Source organism: Doryrhamphus excisus, chromosome 4 (assembly GCF_030265055.1).
Source record: "Doryrhamphus excisus isolate RoL2022-K1 chromosome 4, RoL_Dexc_1.0, whole genome shotgun sequence".
Lineage (NCBI taxonomy): Eukaryota > Metazoa > Chordata > Actinopteri > Syngnathiformes > Syngnathidae > Doryrhamphus > Doryrhamphus excisus.
Window position 1 is genome coordinate 2,444,443 of NC_080469.1, and position 21,924 is coordinate 2,466,366.

The following is a 21,924-nucleotide window of genomic DNA, read 5'->3' on the forward strand; positions in this document are numbered from 1 at the left end:
CAAAATGACCCTAACCGGTAGTGACGTCACAATCGCTTCCTGTGTTAAGACCGGCAACATGGCAGCAGACACGCAGGTATGTGTGGTTGGCTTCTTCGAATACGATAAACTATTAAAAACATTGTTTTACTTGCTAGTTTTTTTAAGTAAGCCATATTCGATGAAGTTCGAGTGCCGTCATTAAATTCAGTACCTGTTAACTTCCCACTGAACACGTTGCTTTAAATTTGCTAGCTTAATGGCTAATGGGTGCTACGTAGCCGAAGAATGTTACAAGTAAAGTAACAATGCTCATTAATTGTCGGCAGTGGGAGAGATTATCGACTTTTTCTTTCCAATATCATCATGAATACAACGGGCAGCGAGATGTATTATAATTATTATTTTTTTTTACATCCTCGTTTAAACCATCAGGCTTATTACTGTATATCATATGTCTGGATGTAACTTGTATGCATGTCATACAGTTGCGCGGATTGTTGGATAAAATACATCCAAATTTGTTGATTTTTATCATTATTAACACCCACAAGTCGAACACAGGGATTATATTGTTGGTACTGAGCAGTCCTCTTCAGAGTAAACACACATTCACACAATTTAACTACTTGACCATGTATGTATGTAATAATTGTGACTACATATCAATACGAACATCCTGCAAATAAACTACTGACCAACTTGTCAGTGTATTTATCATCCGATTTCTTTTCCAGCTACATATTCAGTCACCTGTTTTATGGGATTTGTCTTCCAGGTTTCAGAGACGCTGAAGAAATTTGCATTAAAGGTGACTACATCCAGTTTGAAAGAACGCAAGGAGGTGTTTGGAGAACTGAAACAGTGTTTAAAGGGTAAAGGTGAGTATTGTGCTCTGCTTTTTTGGGTTGAATTTTGGTGTTCAAAGTATTCATCAAATATTTTCTTTTAGACTTACCAGATTCTGCCATAAAAGGGCTTTGCAAGCTCTTCTGTCTCACTCCTCACAGATATCGGTAAATGCTCGCCTTTGTTTTGTCATCATTCATTGCCATCATTTTTTTTTTTTTAGAAGCTAATTATTGTGTTTCTCAGGGATGCTGCTTCCCGCCGAGAGCTCCTCTCGGCCATCGCTCAATTGGCCGAGCGTCAGCCCGACATTCTGGTGATGAGCCTTCTCCACTGCCTTCAGAACAGCGGATTTGTCAATAAAAACGGCGAACCAGGGTAGGCTTCTGACTGTCGTTAGTCCCCAGAGGGGATGGGGCTATCAAACGGGGACAGCTGTTGTGAAGCAATTGCCGCCCCTACATAGAAATGTAGTCTAAATTTATCTTAAATAGTATATTTTACATAAAAGTATATAATTTTTTTTTAGTATTACTACAGCAATCCCTCTTTGACTTCTGTGGATCAGGGTTTTTCAAAAATGTACACATTAATAAGTCATGATGTTTTCGGGTTTATTAGTCAAAACAATAGGCATATTTAAGCAAATGTTACATATCTGACTAAATTAAGTATGTTCAGGGATAAAAATTACTAAATGAAGCAATATGCAAATATTAGGCATTTAGAAGATGCATTCAAAGACATTGTGATATGTAGTACTCTACACTGGTCACGAGGTGTCAGTAACATTCGGTGAGACACACAAGCACCAGACTTGATCGCTGGTACAGCAGGCTTTTATTGTAGGTTTGAATGATCTCACAACAGGCACAATAATCCCTAATAGCGGCTAGCTAAAACTCAACTCTGAAATCACTTCCTGTCCACACCAGCGGAACACTTTTACACACACATACAAGTCTTTTATAACTCTTAAATGGTTTAATTTTTGTTATTATGTCTACTATATTGAGTAATATGAATATAAAGGTGACTATAAGTGTGTTATTCAGTGTCAGTAGGGTTCAAATAATATAAAAAATGTATTTAGAAGGTTGTAAACAAGTTTTCAATGCTAACTAATCATACTCTGTGGAAATTCATATAACACGCTTGGGTCTTGGAACATTTCACTGTGATTAACGAGTGATTACTGCACAGTGGATACCTGTACATTGTGATTAAAACATTTTTTATTTGTGAGAGGACCCAAACTCTCAATAATAAGGCCAATTATTGGGAGAAAACCCATTTGGGGTACAGAAAAGTACTCAGAAACAATGTGTACACTTCGTCTAACAGTCTCAAAAAAATAAACAAGCCTTTAACCTGACTTGAAGCCAATGAAGTGTACTGTGTACAACAGTATAGTGGCAAAATCATTATTATTATTATTATTATCATCATTATAACACATTATTTTTGTGTGAACTTTTCACCTCTTGCTATTTTTTTAAAAGACAACTTGGTTTTTGTGGATAATCTTTATCAACAGAAATAATTGCCAAAACAACAGCAAAAGGTACTTTTGGTTTGACTGAATTATTACTTATTATTATAATTACTCGCCATACTTTCAGGAAAAGCACGGGCTCCGCTGCCTTCATCGGCCTGTCTTGGACCTGTCTTCTCGTCCCCACTGTCTTTTCTACCCCAGAGAAACGAGATGGACCCACCTGGAAGAAAATGGTCAGTACAACTGCAGCATTAACTCGAGTAGATTTCATTTGGTAACCACTTTATTTGAACGTACGTCGTAGGTGTTGAATTAAGAGCCGAATGTGACGTTTTGGCTGCTGTCTCGTTTTAGGTGCAGGTTCAGAGCCTGCTTGTGGCGGAGGTGGTGGGTGGAGCTAAATCCACCGCTCAGAAGTCCAGCCTGAAGAATCTCACTCGTCTTTGTGAGGAAGTGAGTATGACACGCCAAGACAAAACAAAACATGAATGATGTTTCCTGGGCTCTATAGAAGTGTGCACTGATTTTTAATATAATACACATATCTCATAATATTCACGAACAGGCGCTTTATACTGCTTGTCCAATTTAGCTCTCACAAATGTGTACAGGGACTTCCATCCATCCGTTTTCTATGCCGCTTATTCTCATTGGAGCCTATCCCAGCTGATTTTTTGAGAGGTTGGGTACACCCTGGACTGGTGGCCAGCCAATCACAGGGCACATATAGACAAACAACCATTCACACTCACATTCATACCAATTTAAAGTCGACAATTAACCTAAGATGCGTGTTTTTTTTTTTTGGAATGTGGGAGGAAACTGGAGTACGCAGGGAAAACCCATATAGGCAACGCAACATCCAAACTCCAGACAGAGATGCCCGAGCGGAGATTCAAACCTCGATCCTCCCAATCTCCTGATTGTGTGGCCAACATGTGGCCCCCCCAAAAATCCAATAATATGAATTTCAGGTGGCGGCACTGCGGTCTAGTGGTTAGCGCGCAGACCTCACAGCTAGGAGACCAGGGTTCAATTCCACCCTCGGCCATCTCTGTGTGGCGTTTACATGTTCTCCCCCCGTGCATGCGTGGTTTTTCTCCGGGTACTCCGGTACTTCCTCCCACATTCCAAAAACATGCTAGGTTAATTAGCGACTCCAAATTGTCCATAGGTATGAATGTGAGTGTGAATGGTTGTTTGTCTATATGTGCCCTGTGATTGGCTGGCCACCAGTCCAGGGTGTACCCCGCCTCTCGCCCAAAGACAGCTGGGATAGGCTCCAGCCCCCCCCGCGACCCTCGTGAGGAAAAAGTGGTAGAAAATGAATGAATTTCAGGTCTTTAAAGTGCCTAAAATTATTTTTAATGTCACATAAAATGTCTTAAATATGATCTTGAAAGGTCTTAAAAACCTAACCCTTTTCGGCACCAGAGTTGTTTTTAGTTTTGATGTTACTATTTCAAAAGGTTATAGCTTGAAAATGGTGAATTGTGAATTAGAAATTAGAAAAATCATCAGTATGATGCAAAGTTTGTGATGGGAGTAAATGTACTCATGTAATGTACATGTTATGACATCACCAGGCTAAGAATGCTATACTATAAGATATATAGGCTTTATATTGTAGGTGACAAAGCAAATTAGTGTTAGTGTTATATATCTATAAGTAGTATATCTCATAAGAAAATGGCACAATAAACTGTAAACACAATAAAGTGTATTTGTTATGGAATTTGACTTGTAGAAACCCTGTATGTATTACACATAATCTGCATAATAAGTCCTAAATCTTTGTTCCCCAGCATCCAGGATTAGTTGATCAATACATCAGCACCTTGTTGACTCTGGACCCAAGTTCTACAACCCTGGCCATGCTGGGTGTGTGCTTAGACTTCTGCACCGCTCAGAAAGACAAGGCGACAATTGACAAACATAAGGTGAGTTTCTATTATCGGCTTTATAGATCGGTGATTTTCAACCACTAGTGTACCTTGAGAAACCGTGTGGAATTATCCAATATCACTTTTTATAGTTAACATTTATTAATCATCATTTGCAAATATTATGTCAATAGGCATGAATATATGGACCCAAATATTCCAATTGTATTTGTTATATTTGCTCAAACGGAAAGAATTGAACAGGGGTGGAATGTTCCTTTAACCAATCCGATTGAGGTATCTTGTACCCGCTCAAACGGAAATTTGTCAGACTGCGTTCTTCTTTGTGGCAGCTTTTGTGTGCATTAGCGCCATCTGTGGAACAGAATCTAAACCCTTCTATACGCCATTCACAAGTGCAGTTTTATTCAAAAAGAAAATATATATGTATATAAAACATGTCCTGAGTTTAATTATAAAATATTAGCAAGATTGAATTTGATCTTTTCCTGTTTAAATTGATCCCGGGTGCGTTCTTTCAGCACATGCTCAGATATGACGTAACACGCAGATCCAGACGTTCTTCACTTTTAAAAATGGAGGCCAGCAATCGGCACTGGACTAAGCAAAGTTTGTTTTTGATTCAAACTAAATTTCAAGACTGGACAGACGAAAAACTGTCAATACGGAGTTATTCCAACAAGTGAAAGAAAAACTCGGGGAAGCCGGTATCACGTGATGTTGACGTTTACGTTTTACTGGGCATGCCCTATTGACTATTCTGGTTGATTTTCACGGCGCATGTAGACAAGAAATTGGAATATTCCTTTCCATGGATACCATTGTTTCCCAAAAGGTCATTCGGAAAGCGAAAACTCGTCATGTAAACGTGGCTACTGTGGAGTGTCTGTGGTGTAAAGACTGGCATAGCAATGTAATATTGGTCCGTGTGGACACCTACCTTGTTCCTCCGATAGACTTATTGATGCACGTGTGAGGTCATGGTGACATTTTGTAACATTTTCGGTTAGTGGTGTGCCACAAGATTTTTTCCAATGTAAAAAAAACGTGCCGTGGCTCAAAAAAGATTGAAAAACACTCTTATAAATTATAAATGGGTGCATACACTTCTGACCGAATTAGGAATGACTGACACTTTTTGACTGATGTTTTGACTCGCTGTTTTCCAGAGTGCCACGTTGGATTTGTACATAAAGACGGTCCTAATGAGCAAGACAAAGACACAGCAGCACATTGTGGACAAAAGCGGCTCCCTGTTACGCCATGTCTCCCACTCGGAGTTCAAGGAGTCGATTCTCCCCAGTCTGCAGAAGACAATGCTGCGCAGCCCAGAGAACGCCATGCAAGGTGAGATGCTGTTTGGAGTGTCGTGTGAACGATTAATAATACAGTAAACCTCGGATATATCGGATTTAATTGTTCCCACTGGTTTTGTCCGATTTAAGCGAAATCCGTTATATGCGTATACCTGAAAATGTCCGTTTTACGCATATATCGGATTTATATCCGGTATATGCGTAAATCGGATTTTATCCGTTCTAAAAAGGCACTTCCTTGACTATGTTTCCAATGTACCTGGACTGGGCAATGAAAAGAGACGTAAGGTAATGAGAATTTAACTTTATTGGACTCTGAGCATAACAAATTGTTAATTAAGCTAGGCCCTGTTACGCCCGTCAGGCCTACGTTATTTCCAATAGTGAGGTTAAGATCTCATTCACTGCTGTGCTAGTATTATTGACGTCACTCACTTTTATATTTGTCCTAAATCTGGAGCCAGGAGAAAGACAATAGCCAGTGACATCAACAAGATTAGCATAACGATGCGGCCATCCGATATATGCGAGGGAAATTTAATGGAAATGTATTGGAACGGGACTGGAGATTTTGTCCGAAATAGGCGAAATCCGTTATTAAAAAAATCCGATATATGCAATGATTTTTTATTGGAAATGCATTACAGAAAAATCGGTTCTTTTTTATCTGTCTGTTGTGAGCGAATTTCCGATATATCCGAGGTTTACTGTAATAATAATGACCACTCGCTTATTAGCACTAACACGGCATCTCCAAAATGTTCTCGTGCCAGCTATTTCCTGCCTGCTGTCTGCGCTGACTCTTGATCTCAGTCAGTATTCCATGGATATCGGAAAGGCCATAGCAAGTAAGGCCTTTTTTTTTTTTGTATATAGGAGATGTTTTATTCATTCTGTTCAGCAACAAAAAAAGCTTGAATTAGTTTTTTTTGACATCCTGAGTCGTTTCAGGTCAACTGAAGGCCAACAATCCCCAGCTAATGGAGGAAGCCATCCAGGCCATGAAGAACTTGGCCCAGCAGTGCAGCGATGCCAGTGCTGTACAGGACATTGTCACGTACCTTTTCAAGATTCTTGGAGGTGAAATCAATATTTGCCATATTATCAAGGCCCCCTCATATTATACTATTTAAACAAAATGTTTGCCCAACTGGGAATAGCTTTAATGTTAATGAGTTGCCAGTCGCTGTCTATGTATCTCGAGAACGTGCTGTTGTGCACTTTATCCAGTTTTTACTATATTTCTCATTCATAAAGAAATGTCTCGTGGACACTATGCCTGGGATGATTACATAAATTACACAAGAAATCAAAATAAATGGAATTATATTGCCGGCCTAAATACATTGACATGTGCATGGATGTGATAAAAAAGGCTGCCCTTTAAGTGGTGGATGTATACACCGCTGATCTAGATGTGGGCGATTCAGAGATTTTTTTTGTTTGTGACATATAAATAACAGAACCTGGAACTTCAAAAGCACTTCTTAATTATATAATTTAAAAATTTTCCCAATAGGTGGTCATTAGTTACAGATCACCACTGCTGTCGTATAACATTGCAATGTGTTCTTGGTTCCAGGATCTGAAGGAAAACTCACAGTTATCACCCAAAAGATAAGCGTTTTGTCAGGTAAGAGTTGTGTTGATGATATTTTAATGATGCGTGTCATCCTCATGAACTGCAGAAGTAATGATTATGGTTCATCTGCTTGCAGGGATTGGCAGCTGCAGCCATCATTCCGTGTCGGGGACCTCAAACCAAACACTGAGCTCTGCTGTTACAGTGATGTTCATCCCTTATCTGCAGCAAGAAGGTATTATTTTTCACTGTTCTTGTGACCATTAAAAGGTTCATAAAATGATCTCACACGTTTGACCTCAATGTCATAAGTCAGTTTCTCCCAAACGGCTGTAAAATTATTATATTAATAGCATGTTTATAAGGACAAATTAACTTCTTCGTTCGCTTCTTTTTGTATAATGGATTACCGTACTTTAGTCTAACTAACTCAATGTATGCATCTAATATGCATATGAACTGGATATTAACTCACACCTACTTACTTGAATTCATTATATTATCAGCCCTTTGCATATATCAATGTTGCGCTTTAATATTACAGTAAACAGACTCGGATATATCGGAAATTCGCTCACAACGGACAGATAAAAAAAGAACCAATTTTTCTGTAATACATTTCCAATAAAAATTCATTGCATATATCGGATTTTTTTATAACGGATTTCGCCTATTTTCGCCTATTTCGGACAAAATCTTCCAATGCATTTCCATGAAATTTCCCTCGCATATATCGGATGGCCGCATCGTGGCGCTCCGATTCACCGAATCGTGACAGGCCGCTATACGACGTCATTTGCAGCGTTTGCAGCGTTGCCTGCGCATCCAGGTACATTGGAAACATAGTCAAGGAAGTTCCTTTTTATAACGGATAAAATCCCATTTACGCATATACCGGATATAAATCCGATATATGCGTAAAACGGACATTTTCCGGTATACGCATATAACGGATTTCGCTTATATCGGACAAAAACCAGTGGGAACAATTGAATCCGATATATCCGACGTTTACTGTAGTATATGTACATTGAAAGCTAGTTTAACAGAAGTCAAATTCCTTGTTTGTGTTAGGCATACCTGGCAAATCAAGCTGATTCCGATTGAGATTAATATAAACAATTGCATCATATGTACTTTTATGTCAATTAAATCTGAAATCAGCAGTGCAGGTTTGCCATAATCGCTATTTATTAAACATTACAATCCGACTATAATGACGTCAGAACATCAATAAAACATCACACACACTCACGAGAAACCTTCAACGCTTCAAATATATATCTTGACGCATTAGAAAATGATAAAATGCTTAATAAATGCATCAATATACAGTAAACCTCGGATATATCGGATTCAATTGTTCCCACTGGTTTTGTCCGATATAAGCGAAATCCGTTATATGCGTATACCTGAAAATGTCCGTTTTACGCATATATCGGATTTATATCCGGTATATGCGTAAATCGGATTTTATCCGTTATAAAAAGGCACTTCCTTGACTATGTTTCCAATGTACCTGGATGCGCAGGCAACGCTGCAAACGCTGCAAATGACGTCGTATAGCGGCCTGTCACGATTCGGCGAATCGGAGCGCCACGATGCGGCCATCCGATATATATGCGAGGGAAATTTAATGGAAATGCATTGGAACGGGACTGGAGATTTTGTCCGAAATAGGCGAAATCCGTTATAAAAAAATCCGATATATGCAATGAATTTTTATTGGAAATGCATTACAGAAAAATCGGTTCTTTTTTATCTGTCTGTTGTGAGCGAATTTCCGATATATCCGAGGTTTACTGTAATATATATATTTTTTTAGCAGTATACATAATCGATTTTCTAAGGTATTAATATGGAGGCAGTGTGAAAATATTTGATTTATATAAAGCTGTACATTAATTTTTATATTTTCATTTAGTTCACGAGGGCACCTTGGTACATGCCGTGTCGGTGCTTTCCCAGTGGAGCAGTCGCCTTACCGTGGAGATTCCTACTGCTCTGCTGGATTGGCTAAAGAAGGCGTTCACCCTCAAAACCTCCACCTCTCTTGTTCGCCATGCCTACATCCAGTCCATGCTGGGTGTCTTCAAAGGTGTGTTCGTCGAAGAAGAGCAAACTCCTGAAGAATGGAGAGACTGAGATGTCATACTTAAGCGTTAAGTGTCTTTTCTTACTGGCTATTTCAACCTTTTTTCCCAGGTGACACTCTAGCACAGGCATCAGATCTTATCCCACTGCTGCTCCAAACAGTAGAGAAAGCCGCAGCACAAAACTCCCAGCATGCTCTCCTTGCTGAAGGCGTGGCAGCTTCGGTTCTTTTGAGTCGACTGGCGCTGCTTGAAACGATGACCGGTGAGGATGACTTATGTTATTCAAGGGGTCTGGTTAAAAAACTGTACTGACAGCTGACACTGTTTTTACAGAAGCAAAGTTCTCCAACTTTTGGAACTTGATATTGGATGAAAAGAAGCCACTTTTCACGACGGAGAAGTTCCTTTCCCAGACCAGCGATGAAAGTGGGCAAATGAATGAATGACTAACAATCACCATGAGTGTATTTCAAGTGCAAAACATTGTTTCTTTTATCGGTTTGTCTTTAGCTCAGCTGACTGTGCTGCTGCTCTGCGAAAGACTTTTCTTGGACCATGCCCACAGGCTGAACAAATCTCAGTGAGTCTTCTTTACTTCTATACTGAGATAAGTCCTTCAGAACCTAATACAACATCATTCACATGTCTTAGAAGACATTTCGCCTCTCATCCCAGCACGCTTTATCAGTTCATGCTCAAACGTTTGGGAGACCATCTACGTCAGGGGTCTCAAACTCAATTTACCCTGGGGGCCACTGGAGCTAGGGTCTGGGCAAGGCTGGGTCGCATCAGGTTTTCCAAAAAAAAACCAACGCATTTATTAAAAACAGAAAAATATACAAACTTTTTCAGTGCTTTGGTTCCGATTTTCTACAATAAAAGCTCTGATAAAACATTCCACGGTTCTCAAATATCTTAATTTTTATTTTTCTGCACAAAATAAGATGAAAAATAAATAAACAAATCAAGAATAAAGAAAATCAATCAATCAGTAATAAATAAATAAATATAATAATAATAATAAAAACTTAAGAAACCACATATAGTTGGTGGGTAGACAAATTATTTTTTTCACATTAAAATGAACAAAGCATTATTAGAGCCCTGTAGACATGACAAAACACGACTATAGTCACATTTATACTCTTTTTATTTACAACATATTGCGCAACTGCAGGGTCTTGAGACACATGCTAACTCGCAAACTAGAGAGCTAGCGACCTAAACGGTAGCCTTCAAGTTATTTCCTTTCAACTTAAATAGCCAAAAACGTACCACTTCCACACGGATAGGGAGGATAACTATTAACAGTTATTTAACCTTTAACATGAACATGAATCAAACGTAATAATTTTTTCTGGGTACATGATACCATACAGCATCCATATCAAACTTGCGCGGGGCCGCACTAACATTAAACTTTCATATCAAGGCGGGGGCCTCAAACTAGAGTCCGTGTTATTTCCAACATATTGCGCAACCGCAGGGTCTTGAGACACATGCTAACTCGCAAACTAGAGAGCTAGCGACCTAAACGGTAGCCTCCAAGTTATTTCCTTTAAACTTAAATAGCCAAAAACTTACCACTTCCACACGGATAGGGAGGATAACTATTAACAGTTATTTAACCTTTAACATGAACATTAATCAAACGTAACATTAAACTTTCATATCAAGGCGGGGGCCTCAAACTAGTGTCCAAACATGTTCTCCGGGTACTCCGGTTTCCTCCCACATTCCAAAAACATGCTAGGTGAATTAGCGACTCTAAATTGTCCCTAGGTATGAATGTGAGTGAAAGTGCCCTGCGATTGGCTGGTGTACCCCGTCTCTCATTTGAAGTTTGCTGGGATAGGCTCCAGCAGACCCCCGCAACCTTATTGAGGATAAGCATCATAGAAAATGGATGGATGGAAAGCTAATGAGTGATTTTACACAAACAAAGGCGGTGATTATGCTGCTAAGAACAAATCTATCATTCAATCAGACATGAATGGTCACCTTTCTGAATGTGATTACTAGACTTTTGGCCTATTTCTTTGCTTCCATACAGGATGTACCACAGTGCGACGGTTGCTGTCCTGTTGTCTCAGAGCTGGCTTGTGAGGAAGCGAGCTAAACAGACTGTCAAGAAGCTGCTCTCTTCCCTGGGCGGCCCCAGTATCGCACACGGCCTTCTGGGAGAGCTCCGAGCTGTCATTAACAAACACAAAGTGAGTGTGGCTACAAAAAAAAACAATGAGTACTTTAGATATCCTGACTCCTGGAGTCACTGTTTTAATTCACTATCAGCATAGAAAAGTGTTGTAATTCCTTTGGCTGTATACTGCCAGGTTTTGCCCCAGGATGTCTTGATATCAGAGTCTGGAGAGCAAACTGAGCTTGGCCGCACCTACACTCGCCCCCGTGTCCTCTTGGAGGCGCTCCATGTGATTTGCTCCGCCGCCAGCCAGTGGGGTGATCCTATGGAGACGGAGAACTTGGCTATGGAGATCCTTATAGTTGCTCATCATCCATCCTTAGGTACTACAAAGAGCAGTTTCTTCGCTTGCTAGTTGGCGCTGATGCAGTTTCATACCTTGACAAAACTCGATGTATCTTTTCTCAGTGGAAGCTCGCCGTGGACTGTGGTCATCTCTGCTCTCCTCCATGAACATAAAAGCAGAGCAATTTCTAGAGAAGAATCTGGAGGCGATTCTGCCACACTTGTTAGAGGTCAACACCGACAAGCAGGTGATTCTTTGTTTTTATCTTATCATTTATATGTACATACCACAATAATCATTGATAATAATCATTCTCATTATTCACACACACACACTTATTAAACACATTTAAAGTGTAAAATGTATAGATATTCACCACTAATGAGTGATAATATAAGCTGATCCATGAATAGATGAACACCGGAGTCAGGAGCCTTTAGCGTGGCGGTCATGCTAGCGCTAGAAAAGGCGTTTCTCCCAGCCGTGTCGACATAGCCCACACTGATTGTCTGTCGGAATTCCGGTAATGAGGCCGGATTCACTGTGGAAGCTAGTGCATCTGTAATCAACCATGTTGTGTTCAAGGGCTGCCGAACACGGTGTGAAAAAAACATTATCACACTGACATAAACATGTAGAAATTGTGGTCTTTATAACAGTATTATTTTTTTTTAATTAAAACCAAAAACGAAAAAAAAAAACGGTGGTCTAGTGGTTAGCGCGCAGACCTCACAGCTAGGAGACCAGGGTTCAATTCCACCCTCGGCCATCTCTGTGTGGAGTTTGCATGTTCTCCCCGTGCATGCGTGGGTTTTCTCCGGGTACTCCGGTTTCCTCCCACATTCCAAAAAAACATGCTAGGTTAATTAGCGACTCCAAATTGTCCATAGGTATGAATGTGAGTGTGAATGGTTGTTTGTCTATATGTGCCCTGTGATTGGCCAGTGATCGACCAGTCCAGGGTGTACCCCGCCTCTCGCCCGAAGACAGCTGGGATAGGCTCCAGCACCCCCCGTGACCCTCGTGAGGAAAAAGCGGTAGAAAATGAATGAATGAATGAACGATTTTTGGAGCCGTGAATGCTGAATCATTGATGTGCGTGGCTCCATTGTACAAACCGATGCCTTTTAGACCCAGATGCCAAATACAGTAAACCTCGGATATATATCGGACTCGGATATATCGGAAATTCGCTCACAACGGACAGAAAAACCGATTTTTCTGTAATGCATTTCCAATAAAAATTCATTGCATATATTGGATTTTTTATAACGGATTTCGCCTATTTCGGACAAAATCTCCAGTCCCGTTCCAATGCATTTCTATTAAATTTCCCTCGCATATATCGGATGGCCGCATCGTGGCGCTCCGATTCGCCGAATCGTGACAGGCCGCTATACGACGTCATTTGCAGCGTTTGCAGCGTTGCCTGCGCGTCCAGGTACATTGGAAACATAGTCAAGGAAGTGCCTTTTTATAACAGATAAAATCCCATTTACGCATATACCGGATATAAATCCGATATATGCGTAAAACGGACATTTTCCGGTATACGCATATAACGGATTTCGCTTATATCGGACAAAACCAGTGGGAACAATTGAATCCGATATATCCCAGGTTTACTGTAGTAGTTTTCTTCTTGTAATTCTTTTCCTTTAGGTGGTGAAGAACGCTGTTGGTGCCTTCTGTGCTCTCTCTCCTGACAAGCTCTTGCCTCGTGTGATCAGTCACGTCACAAAGGAACTTTCCCAACCTTCCCTAATTCAAGTCACCAAGGAGGAATATGCCATCATGCTGACACCTGACGACGAACTCTATGACAACACCATCATTGAGAGGTAAAAGTCGTGTACCAGCGGGCCTGTCATTTACTATAATGCACTTCTTGGTATTTGACTCAATTTGTACCCAATATCCAGTGCCCAGAAAGAAAACACCAAGAAGGCTAATATAAAGAGAGAGAATAAAGCCTACTCGTACAAGGATCAGATCATTGAACTTGAATTACAGGAGGTAATGTAAAGATATTTATTTACTGTAAATACAGTATCTGGGTCTGAATTTAAATGTAATCTCACAGGAGATGAAGAAGAAGAAAGGCATCAAAGATGAAATACATCTCACCAGCAAACAAAAGGAAATGATTCAAGCGCAACGTGAGAAAGAGGCATCTATTCGCACCAGACTTCAAGCGGTACAAATAGTTTTCTAGAAATGACTTTTTGTCCCTTTTTGGGACAAAAAGTTGACCTTTTATATGCATCATTTTCCCCAGCTGGATGTAGAGCTGCAAAGTGTGGTGGGCCTCCTCGAAGCTGCTCTTAAAGAGAGACCGCCTCAGATCACCAGGGAGCTGCCGTCGGTCTTCCGGGTTCTGTTGCCCCTGTTGCAGTCACCTCTGGCTGCTCCACGCATCCAGCAGGTCTTCCTGGACATCGGCGCGTGCCTTCTACCACATCACCTCCACCATCTCGGTGTGCTTGTTGGACATGTGACTTTACGACTGCTGAAGCCACGCTGTGATCTGGACGCCGCCTGGGAGCAGGAGGACTTGGACAAAGCGGTGACCCGCACCGTCATGCTGCTGCATAACCACACTGTCCCTCAGAGAGAGGGCAAGACTAGCGGTGAGGACTGCTATGATCGTAGTTATCTGGCTTTTGATAAGATACAGTAGAACCTGTTGATGTCGGCAAAATAATCAAGTCCTGGTCCACTGTGCTCTGCTTAGTTCTAAAAAAAGTTCCCACTTAAGTTAATATTGACATACATGGTGGACTGATTTTGTCAATATTATGTCAATATCTGGTCAAAGTTACAAATAAATATGTGAGCAATGGTTATTTTAAATTTATGTTAACTGTCAGTCATATCAACTTAAACGGGTTCCACTGTATTAAACTTGTCACTGTCTGTTTTTATATGTATTTTTTTTGTTTTTTTTTTTTGCAGATGTGACCCCGCTATCCGCCCCTGCCTTTTGCTTCTGCTTCCCTCTCCTCAACGCCACACTCAGGGAGTCGTCAGGCAGCACAGAGGAGACGGAGACCTTGATGACGAGGTCTTTACAAGTCATCAATGAGCATTGTCAACTTAGGGCTCACACGGATGAAGAGGCCGTCATTGATGAGGTACCGAGCACTATATACACTTTGACACATGATCTGTTTTTTTATGTAGTATGTACAGTTATCACATACAACTTAATGCTTCGAATTTCACAGCTTCACTCTAACATGGTTTTTGAAAAATACATTATTAAATCCTGTTGTTCAATAGAGCCTATTATACAGTAAGTCAAGTAGTAAGTATATTTAAAAGGATGATAATTTGAATTATCACATACTACAGTATTAATTGGCCCTGTACCCTAGAAACCGCCCATGAATGATACGGGAAAAGGCCGAAATGATACCGTGGCAAAGCCCAGTGCAGTGATACTGATAAAATATAGAGTTTAACCATGTCCAGTATCAGCCCCAGTAGCTGTCCACTCAGAGCGCGCTGCTCTGGTATCGTGCCCGTGAAACAACCAATCAGAGAACGGCGCACGAGCGTTTGTTTTGCTGCCGTCTGTGCTCTGTCAACATGTCGGCGATTGACACTCCCGGGGAAAGACAAATAGGGAAAATAGCAAACAGAATATTAGAAATGGAACGTTTTATCACCATTAATGAGGAGGACACTCTTGAAATGATCGAAAAAAAAACTAAAAATGCAAATACAAGTCGGAAAACCAAAGGCGACCTAAAGCTTTTATCAACTGTCTCATCAACTCCAGTCACCAAAAAACCCAAACTAGATTAATGGAACTTTAATTGTCAGACATTGATAAGATAAGACTGTTGATAAAATATTATTGTTGAAATATTTTTGCAATTATTGTGTTTACACTCTTTAGATATAATACATGTAATAAACTGAAAATTTTCTGGAAACAAAATAGTCTTTTGATTAAATAGTACGTGATAATAAGCTCATGATTAAATAGTATGTCTCGGGCTGATACTGACACTAAGGGGCATGATACCTGACCTGATACCAGACAAACTATGTGATAACCTATAAATATCAGACACATTAGGTGAATTTGAGCATCAAATTGGTATCGCCGATACCACCCCAAACTTTTTCCTAGTATCGGCTCGGAAATGAAATCAGTGGTATTGCACATCATTAGCACTGTGTAGCAACTACTTCCGTAAACACATGAAAATGCGAGTGGTGCTGTGTTTTTGTGCATGCACGTCGCTATCCAGACGTTTTGCATTCATATTAACATGTTGCATTTGTTTGGTAATGTGAATGACCACATAAAAAATTGGATTTCAACAAAAAATACGAGTTAAGCATCATACCCTGCAATGTAAACATAGCCTTAGTTTTATATGTTGTATTTTCTGTTATGTCTACTATATTGGGTAAGTGTAAAGTTGACGATGGGGTGTTAGTTCATGTCTAATGGGCTCTAAAACAGGTTTTGGATGCTCTAACTATGAATATATTGCATTTATATTCAATTTATTAATATGGATTATTTGCAGACATTCACTTATCGCTTATTGCTGTTGGGTCTGAAACCAGTTAACGGAGATAAACATTGGATTGCTATAGCTGTGGGTTATTTAAAATTTTTTTTTAAATATTATTATATTAAATCTTCCCAGAATGGCCCTGAACTGCTTCCACGTGTTGAGATGTTGCTGCTGTTGACCAGAGTTATTTCCACTTCTACACCCAGAGTCCAGGTAAAACTTCCCAATCCAACTTTCCTGTGGTCGCTTTCAGCCCTTGTTGATGTATACAAATAATAATATCATCAGCATATGACTTAAAACTGATAAAGCAGCACTTTGTTCCCCAGTGTCCAGCTTTTTGGTGGCAAAATATGAAGTTTTGTTACCAATATTCTTTTTAACAATATTGTCTTAAAGATAATGTGTCCATATTCTTGTTGCAGGTGTTGGCGTCCCAGTGCTTAACGGCACTGTGTACCAGTGCCGGAGGAGGAGAGGGCTGTACTGTGGCAGAGCAGTCTGAGATAGACGTCTTGCTAAATTCCCTCCTTTCACCTTGCTTCTCTGTCCGTGATGCTGCTCTCAGGGTGAGTTGCAGATCAATCAAGTCATGTTTCATCTAGTCGGTGATCTCAGATAGAGCTATATACATTTTTTTTTTAACGCTATAGGAACGCTGTGCGGGTGTGAGTATCAAACCTACAATGGTTTGCATTTAAAAATAAGGGGAATTTTGTTACAAATAAGGAAAATTCACCAACATTTGGGATTGGCCTGTGATCTCATTCAATCCCAGTCCTTAATATGTCAAGGATATTGTTTTCTATTGATTATTCAACAGTAGCAGTGTCACAAGATCGCCTGAGATTAAAACGTGAAGTTTAAAATGAGGTTTGCATATTTGGAAGTGAGCCCTGAAAGAAGTTTGGTAAGTCCAGCTCATTGTGATGTCACAGTGAGCCAGACTTTGATATGGGCCTTATATATTATACAAGCTGTTAGCTGTACAAGCTGAGCGGGTCATGTGTGGAATAAATTAATAAAAATTTAAAGCTGGAATAGGTGCAGATCTGGAAGATGAAAAGCTTTCTGCGCTGGTTATTGTGTGTAGCTGCTCTATAGTAACCTACAACTCAATACAAAGAGCTGAAAATCAGCACAATAGGTCACCTTTAAAGTGAAAGACTAGAAGTGCTTCTTGAGTCATGCATGTATTCCTTAATTAAATACAAGCAGTCTACAAAGGGTTAAGGATCCGTCATCCAAGTGAGCGGGAGTGGAATCCCAGGGGTCTCAAACTCAATTTAGCTGGGGGGCCACTGGAGCTAGGGTCTGGGCAAGGCTGGGCCGCATCAGGCTTTCCAAAAAAAAAAAAAAAAACGCATTTATTAAAAACGGAAAAATATACAAACTTTTTCAGTGCTTTGGTTTTGATTTTCTGCAATAAAAGCTCTGATAAAACATTCCACTGTTCTCAAATATCTTAATTTTTATTTTTCTGCACAAAATAAGATGAAAAATAAATAAATCAAGAATAAAGAAAATCAATCAATCAGTAATAAATATAATAATAATAATAATAATAATAATAATAAAAACTTAAGAAACCACATATAGTTGGTGGGTAGACAAATTATTTTTTTCAGATTAAAATGAACAAAGCATTATTAGAGCCCTGTAGACATGACAAAACACGACTATAGTCACATTTATACTCTTTTTTTTAATTTACAACATATTGCGCAACTGCAGGGTCTTGAGACACATGCTAACTCGCAAACTAGAGAGCTAGCGACCTAAACGGTAGCCTTCAAGTTATTTCCTTTCAACTTAAATAGCCAAAAACTTACCACTTCCACACGGATAGGGAGGATAACTATTAACAGTTATTTAACCTTTAACATGAACATTAATCAAACGTAATAATTTTTTCTGGGTACATGATACCATACAGCATCCATATCGAACTTGCGCGGGGCCGCACTAACATTAAACTTTCATATCAAAGGCGGGGGCCTCGTGTTTGAGACCCCTGGTGTAGAAGTATCGTTGTGCAATGCCCCTCAACAACAATGTACCCGCACTGTTTTGTGACTCGGTTAAATAAGCAAGTCCTACATTTTGTCATTGTAGTTACCGCTGTGGATTGTGTGATTTAAGTGTTACTTTTATTGTTTTTATCAGTGTTATTTTGTCTGCGTGACATCCTGTTTCAACCCCAATTCCGGTGCACAGGGCTTGTTGGAGATGGAGTTCGCTTTGCCGACAGACAGTACGGAGCAGAGTGGACTGAATTTGCTGCGCCGGCTATGGATTGCTAGGTTTGATGTGGAGGAAGAGGGACGCGCATTTGCTGAAAAGTACGTACATTTGAAGCATCCATTGAAATGTATATGTGTGAGCACCGTACTACTCAGTATTGCCAGTCCCTAAGGCCATGCTGATGTTTTGTCTTCTTGTCTCCTCCCTCATCTTCAGACTCTGGGAGTCTCTTGATTTGGAGCTGGTCCCCGAGCTCTGCTCTCTTCTGATTGGCGACATCACTCACCACGAGGAGGCTGTTCGTTCAGCTGCAGCTGAAGCGTTGTCAAGTGCTGTTTCTCAGTATACAGACCAATCTGCCCCGGTCCTTGGACAGCTAACCGAACTCTACTACCAAAAGCTTTATGTGAGGACTCCCACTTTAGCAGTTTTGAAACCGTTTTTTCACTAGTAAACCACTTTTATTCATCTTTTATTAAAGAGGCCACCGCCTGTGCTGGATACACTGGGTAGAGTCATCTCTGAATCTCCACCTGATCAGTGGGAAGCAAGGTAAGAGATGGCGAAGGTTAGCTAAGCCCGTTCCCACTCATTCCTAGTGCACTGATTTTTTTTTTTAAGCATTTGTTGCTGCTTTCAGGTGTGGCATTGCTCTCACTCTGAACAAGTCGTCACAGTACTTGGACAAATCTCAGGTGACACCGCTCTTCCTCTTCTTTGTTCCTGACGCTCTGAATGACCGCCATGCTGAGGTGCGCCGCTGCATGTTGGACGCAGCTCTCTCGGCTCTCAACACACATGGAAAGGTGTGGATCCGTTCCCGTCATATTCCGATTATAGTTTACAATGACTTTTCTAACGTAAAATGTTTGTGTATTAGGACAATGTCAGCTCCCTCCTGCCGGTGTTTGAGGAGTTTCTGAAGAATGCTCCCCAGGAGGCCAGCTACGACTCTGTTCGTCAAAGCGTTGTCATTCTCATGGGCTCCTTGGCCAAACATCTGGACAAAAGCGATCCTAAAGTCAAACCCATTGTAGCCAAGCTCATCACTGCTCTGTCTACACCATCTCAGCAGGTAAAAAAAAAAACTTAAGTCCCTACTATATCCCTTTTCTGCCATGTATGAATGTTCGGCTTCAAAGAGTTTCCATCCATTTCATGGAAATGACCCCAGTGGGTCACATCGATTTGGGCGGGCACTTTTGTGGACACGTTGGACCGGGACTTGAGGATTTGGGGTTGACTTAAATGAGTTCCACTGTATTTGATGTTAGAAATGGTAGTCGTTTTTCTACCGTCAACTTTGATCCTGCAGCCTCCACTCGGAGTTGTCGGCACTAAGATACAAGATTTATCTGCATTTTGGGGGTTCTGTGGTCTTTAAGATAAGATAAGATATGCCTTTATTCGTCCCTCAGTGGGGAAATTTGCATTGCACAGCAGCAAGAGTACAGAATCAGTTAAGCAGTACAAAATACACAATGTAGAAAAATAAACAACCCGAGTATTAACAAAATCAACAGTTTTTCCCAGAGTTATATACAAATACAGTATGTAGATAATATGAAACGAGATGAGATATATGACCAGTCTATACACTGAGATCTTGATAGTGAGTTAATATGAGGCATTATGGAAATACAGTAAACCTCGGATATATCGGATTCAATTGTTCCCACTGGTTTTGTCCGATATAAGCGAAATCCGTTCTATGCGTATACCGGAAAATGTCCGTTTTACGCATATATCGGATTTATATCCGGTATATGCGTAAATCGGATTTTATCCGTTATAAAAAGGCACTTCCTTGACTATGTTTCCAATGTACCTGGACGCACAGGCAACGCTGCAAACGCTGCAAATGATGTCGTATAGCGGCCTGTCACGATTCGGCGAATCGGAGCGCCACGATGCGGCCATCCGATATATGCGAGGGAAATTTCATGGAAATGCATTGGAACGGGACTGGAGATTTTGTCCGAAATAGGCGAAATCCGTTATAAAAAAATCCGATATATGCAATGAATTTTTATTGGAAATGCATTACAGAAAAATTGGTTCTTTTTATCTGTCCGTTGTGAGCGAATTTCCGATATATCCGAGTCCGATATATCCGAGGTTTACTGTACTTCACATAGAACTTAGTATATTGCATTTAGAGCCCTTAATATTGCACATGGAGGTTGATCAGATATTGCACAGTGATAGTGATAGTATCTTCGCCAAGCGTGGAGGTTATGTTTTTGCCTGCATTTATTTGTTTGTGTTCGAAATAACTTTAAAAGTTCTGAATGGATTTGGAGGAAATTTTCAGGAATTGTCGGAAATGTGATATGGAAGAACTGTTTATATTTTAGAGGGGAATCGCAATATGGGGGGGGAACTATGGCGCTAGGTGGAGGTCTGCACTGTCCAAGTGCTTCTTTAGTTGTATTATTGATATTATCCTGCTGTAAGGGCAACACATCCACAATTCATAAGAGTAAAAAAAAAAAGATACTTAATCTTTCAATTGTCATTCCTGGTATGAACCGTAGAGCATTCACCACATGAGCCACTGTATTTTTCACATTTCTCATGTAGGTCCAAGAGTCCGTGGCTGGCTGTTTACCTCCTTTAGTGCCTGCCATCAAGGAGGACGCTGCAGGAATTGTAAGAAACCTGCTCCAGCTGCTACTAGAGAGTGACAAGTATGCTGAGAGAAAGGGGGCAGCCTACGGTCTGGCGGGCCTGGTCAAAGGTCTTGGGATTCTGGCTCTCAAACAGCAAGAGATCATGGCAACATTGACCGATGCCATCCAGGACAAGAAGAACTTCAGACGGAGGGAAGGTGAGTGATTATTTTTTTTGCTGCAGATTTCAATTAAGCTTTCGTATGTACTCAAATTGACGGAGTATATGTGTGTGAGTGAGAGGAACTCAAGTGGAAGAGTGAGGTTACAGGGAGAAGATATACAGAAAGTGGAGAATTTTAAGTACTTGGGGTCAACAATTCAGAACAATGGAAATTGTGAAAAGGAGGTGAAGAAGCGTGTGCAGGCAGGATGGAACGGGTGGAGATGTCAGACGTGAAGTGTGATAGAAGAGTTTCAGCTAAAATGAAAGGAAAGGTATATAAAACTGTGGTGAGACCAGCCATGTTGTTTGGTCTAGAGCAGGGGTCTCAAACTCAATTTACCTGGGGGCCACTGGAGCTAGGGTCTGGGCAAGGCTGGGCCGCATCAGGTTTTCAAAAAAAAAAAAAACAGAAAACATTTATTAAAAACAGAAAAATATACAAACTTTTTGCAGTGCTTTGGTTCCGATTTTCTACAATAAAAGCTCTGATAAAACATTCCACTGTTCTCAAATATCTTCATTTTTATTTTTCTGCACAAAATAAGATGAAAAATAAACAAATAAAGAAAATCAATCAATCAGTAATAAATAAAT

At 40.3% G+C, this 21,924-nt stretch overlaps 1 protein-coding gene across 1 annotated transcript in view; it reads left to right on the forward strand.

Annotated features, from left to right (window-relative positions):
- Positions 1 to 12: 12 nt before the first annotated feature.
- Positions 13 to 21,924, forward strand: part of gcn1 (GCN1 activator of EIF2AK4) — a 42,177-nt gene continuing 20,265 nt past the window's right edge. Inside the window, exons 1-32 of the mRNA XM_058069863.1 lie at positions 13 to 76; positions 758 to 860; positions 932 to 995; positions 1,075 to 1,206; positions 2,451 to 2,559; positions 2,681 to 2,779; positions 4,132 to 4,266; positions 5,400 to 5,577; positions 6,320 to 6,394; positions 6,498 to 6,626; positions 7,129 to 7,179; positions 7,265 to 7,363; positions 9,053 to 9,226; positions 9,334 to 9,486; positions 9,558 to 9,650; positions 9,735 to 9,804; positions 11,278 to 11,437; positions 11,558 to 11,747; positions 11,833 to 11,957; positions 13,373 to 13,551; positions 13,633 to 13,726; positions 13,794 to 13,907; positions 13,989 to 14,340; positions 14,666 to 14,844; positions 16,381 to 16,461; positions 16,674 to 16,817; positions 18,466 to 18,590; positions 18,709 to 18,898; positions 18,974 to 19,044; positions 19,133 to 19,298; positions 19,373 to 19,567; positions 21,076 to 21,322. Of these exons, the coding sequence (XP_057925846.1) occupies positions 59 to 76; positions 758 to 860; positions 932 to 995; positions 1,075 to 1,206; positions 2,451 to 2,559; positions 2,681 to 2,779; positions 4,132 to 4,266; positions 5,400 to 5,577; positions 6,320 to 6,394; positions 6,498 to 6,626; positions 7,129 to 7,179; positions 7,265 to 7,363; positions 9,053 to 9,226; positions 9,334 to 9,486; positions 9,558 to 9,650; positions 9,735 to 9,804; positions 11,278 to 11,437; positions 11,558 to 11,747; positions 11,833 to 11,957; positions 13,373 to 13,551; positions 13,633 to 13,726; positions 13,794 to 13,907; positions 13,989 to 14,340; positions 14,666 to 14,844; positions 16,381 to 16,461; positions 16,674 to 16,817; positions 18,466 to 18,590; positions 18,709 to 18,898; positions 18,974 to 19,044; positions 19,133 to 19,298; positions 19,373 to 19,567; positions 21,076 to 21,322 (4,294 nt within the window). The 5' untranslated portion in view covers positions 13 to 58. The remainder of the gene's footprint in view (positions 77 to 757; positions 861 to 931; positions 996 to 1,074; positions 1,207 to 2,450; positions 2,560 to 2,680; positions 2,780 to 4,131; positions 4,267 to 5,399; positions 5,578 to 6,319; positions 6,395 to 6,497; positions 6,627 to 7,128; positions 7,180 to 7,264; positions 7,364 to 9,052; positions 9,227 to 9,333; positions 9,487 to 9,557; positions 9,651 to 9,734; positions 9,805 to 11,277; positions 11,438 to 11,557; positions 11,748 to 11,832; positions 11,958 to 13,372; positions 13,552 to 13,632; positions 13,727 to 13,793; positions 13,908 to 13,988; positions 14,341 to 14,665; positions 14,845 to 16,380; positions 16,462 to 16,673; positions 16,818 to 18,465; positions 18,591 to 18,708; positions 18,899 to 18,973; positions 19,045 to 19,132; positions 19,299 to 19,372; positions 19,568 to 21,075; positions 21,323 to 21,924) is intronic.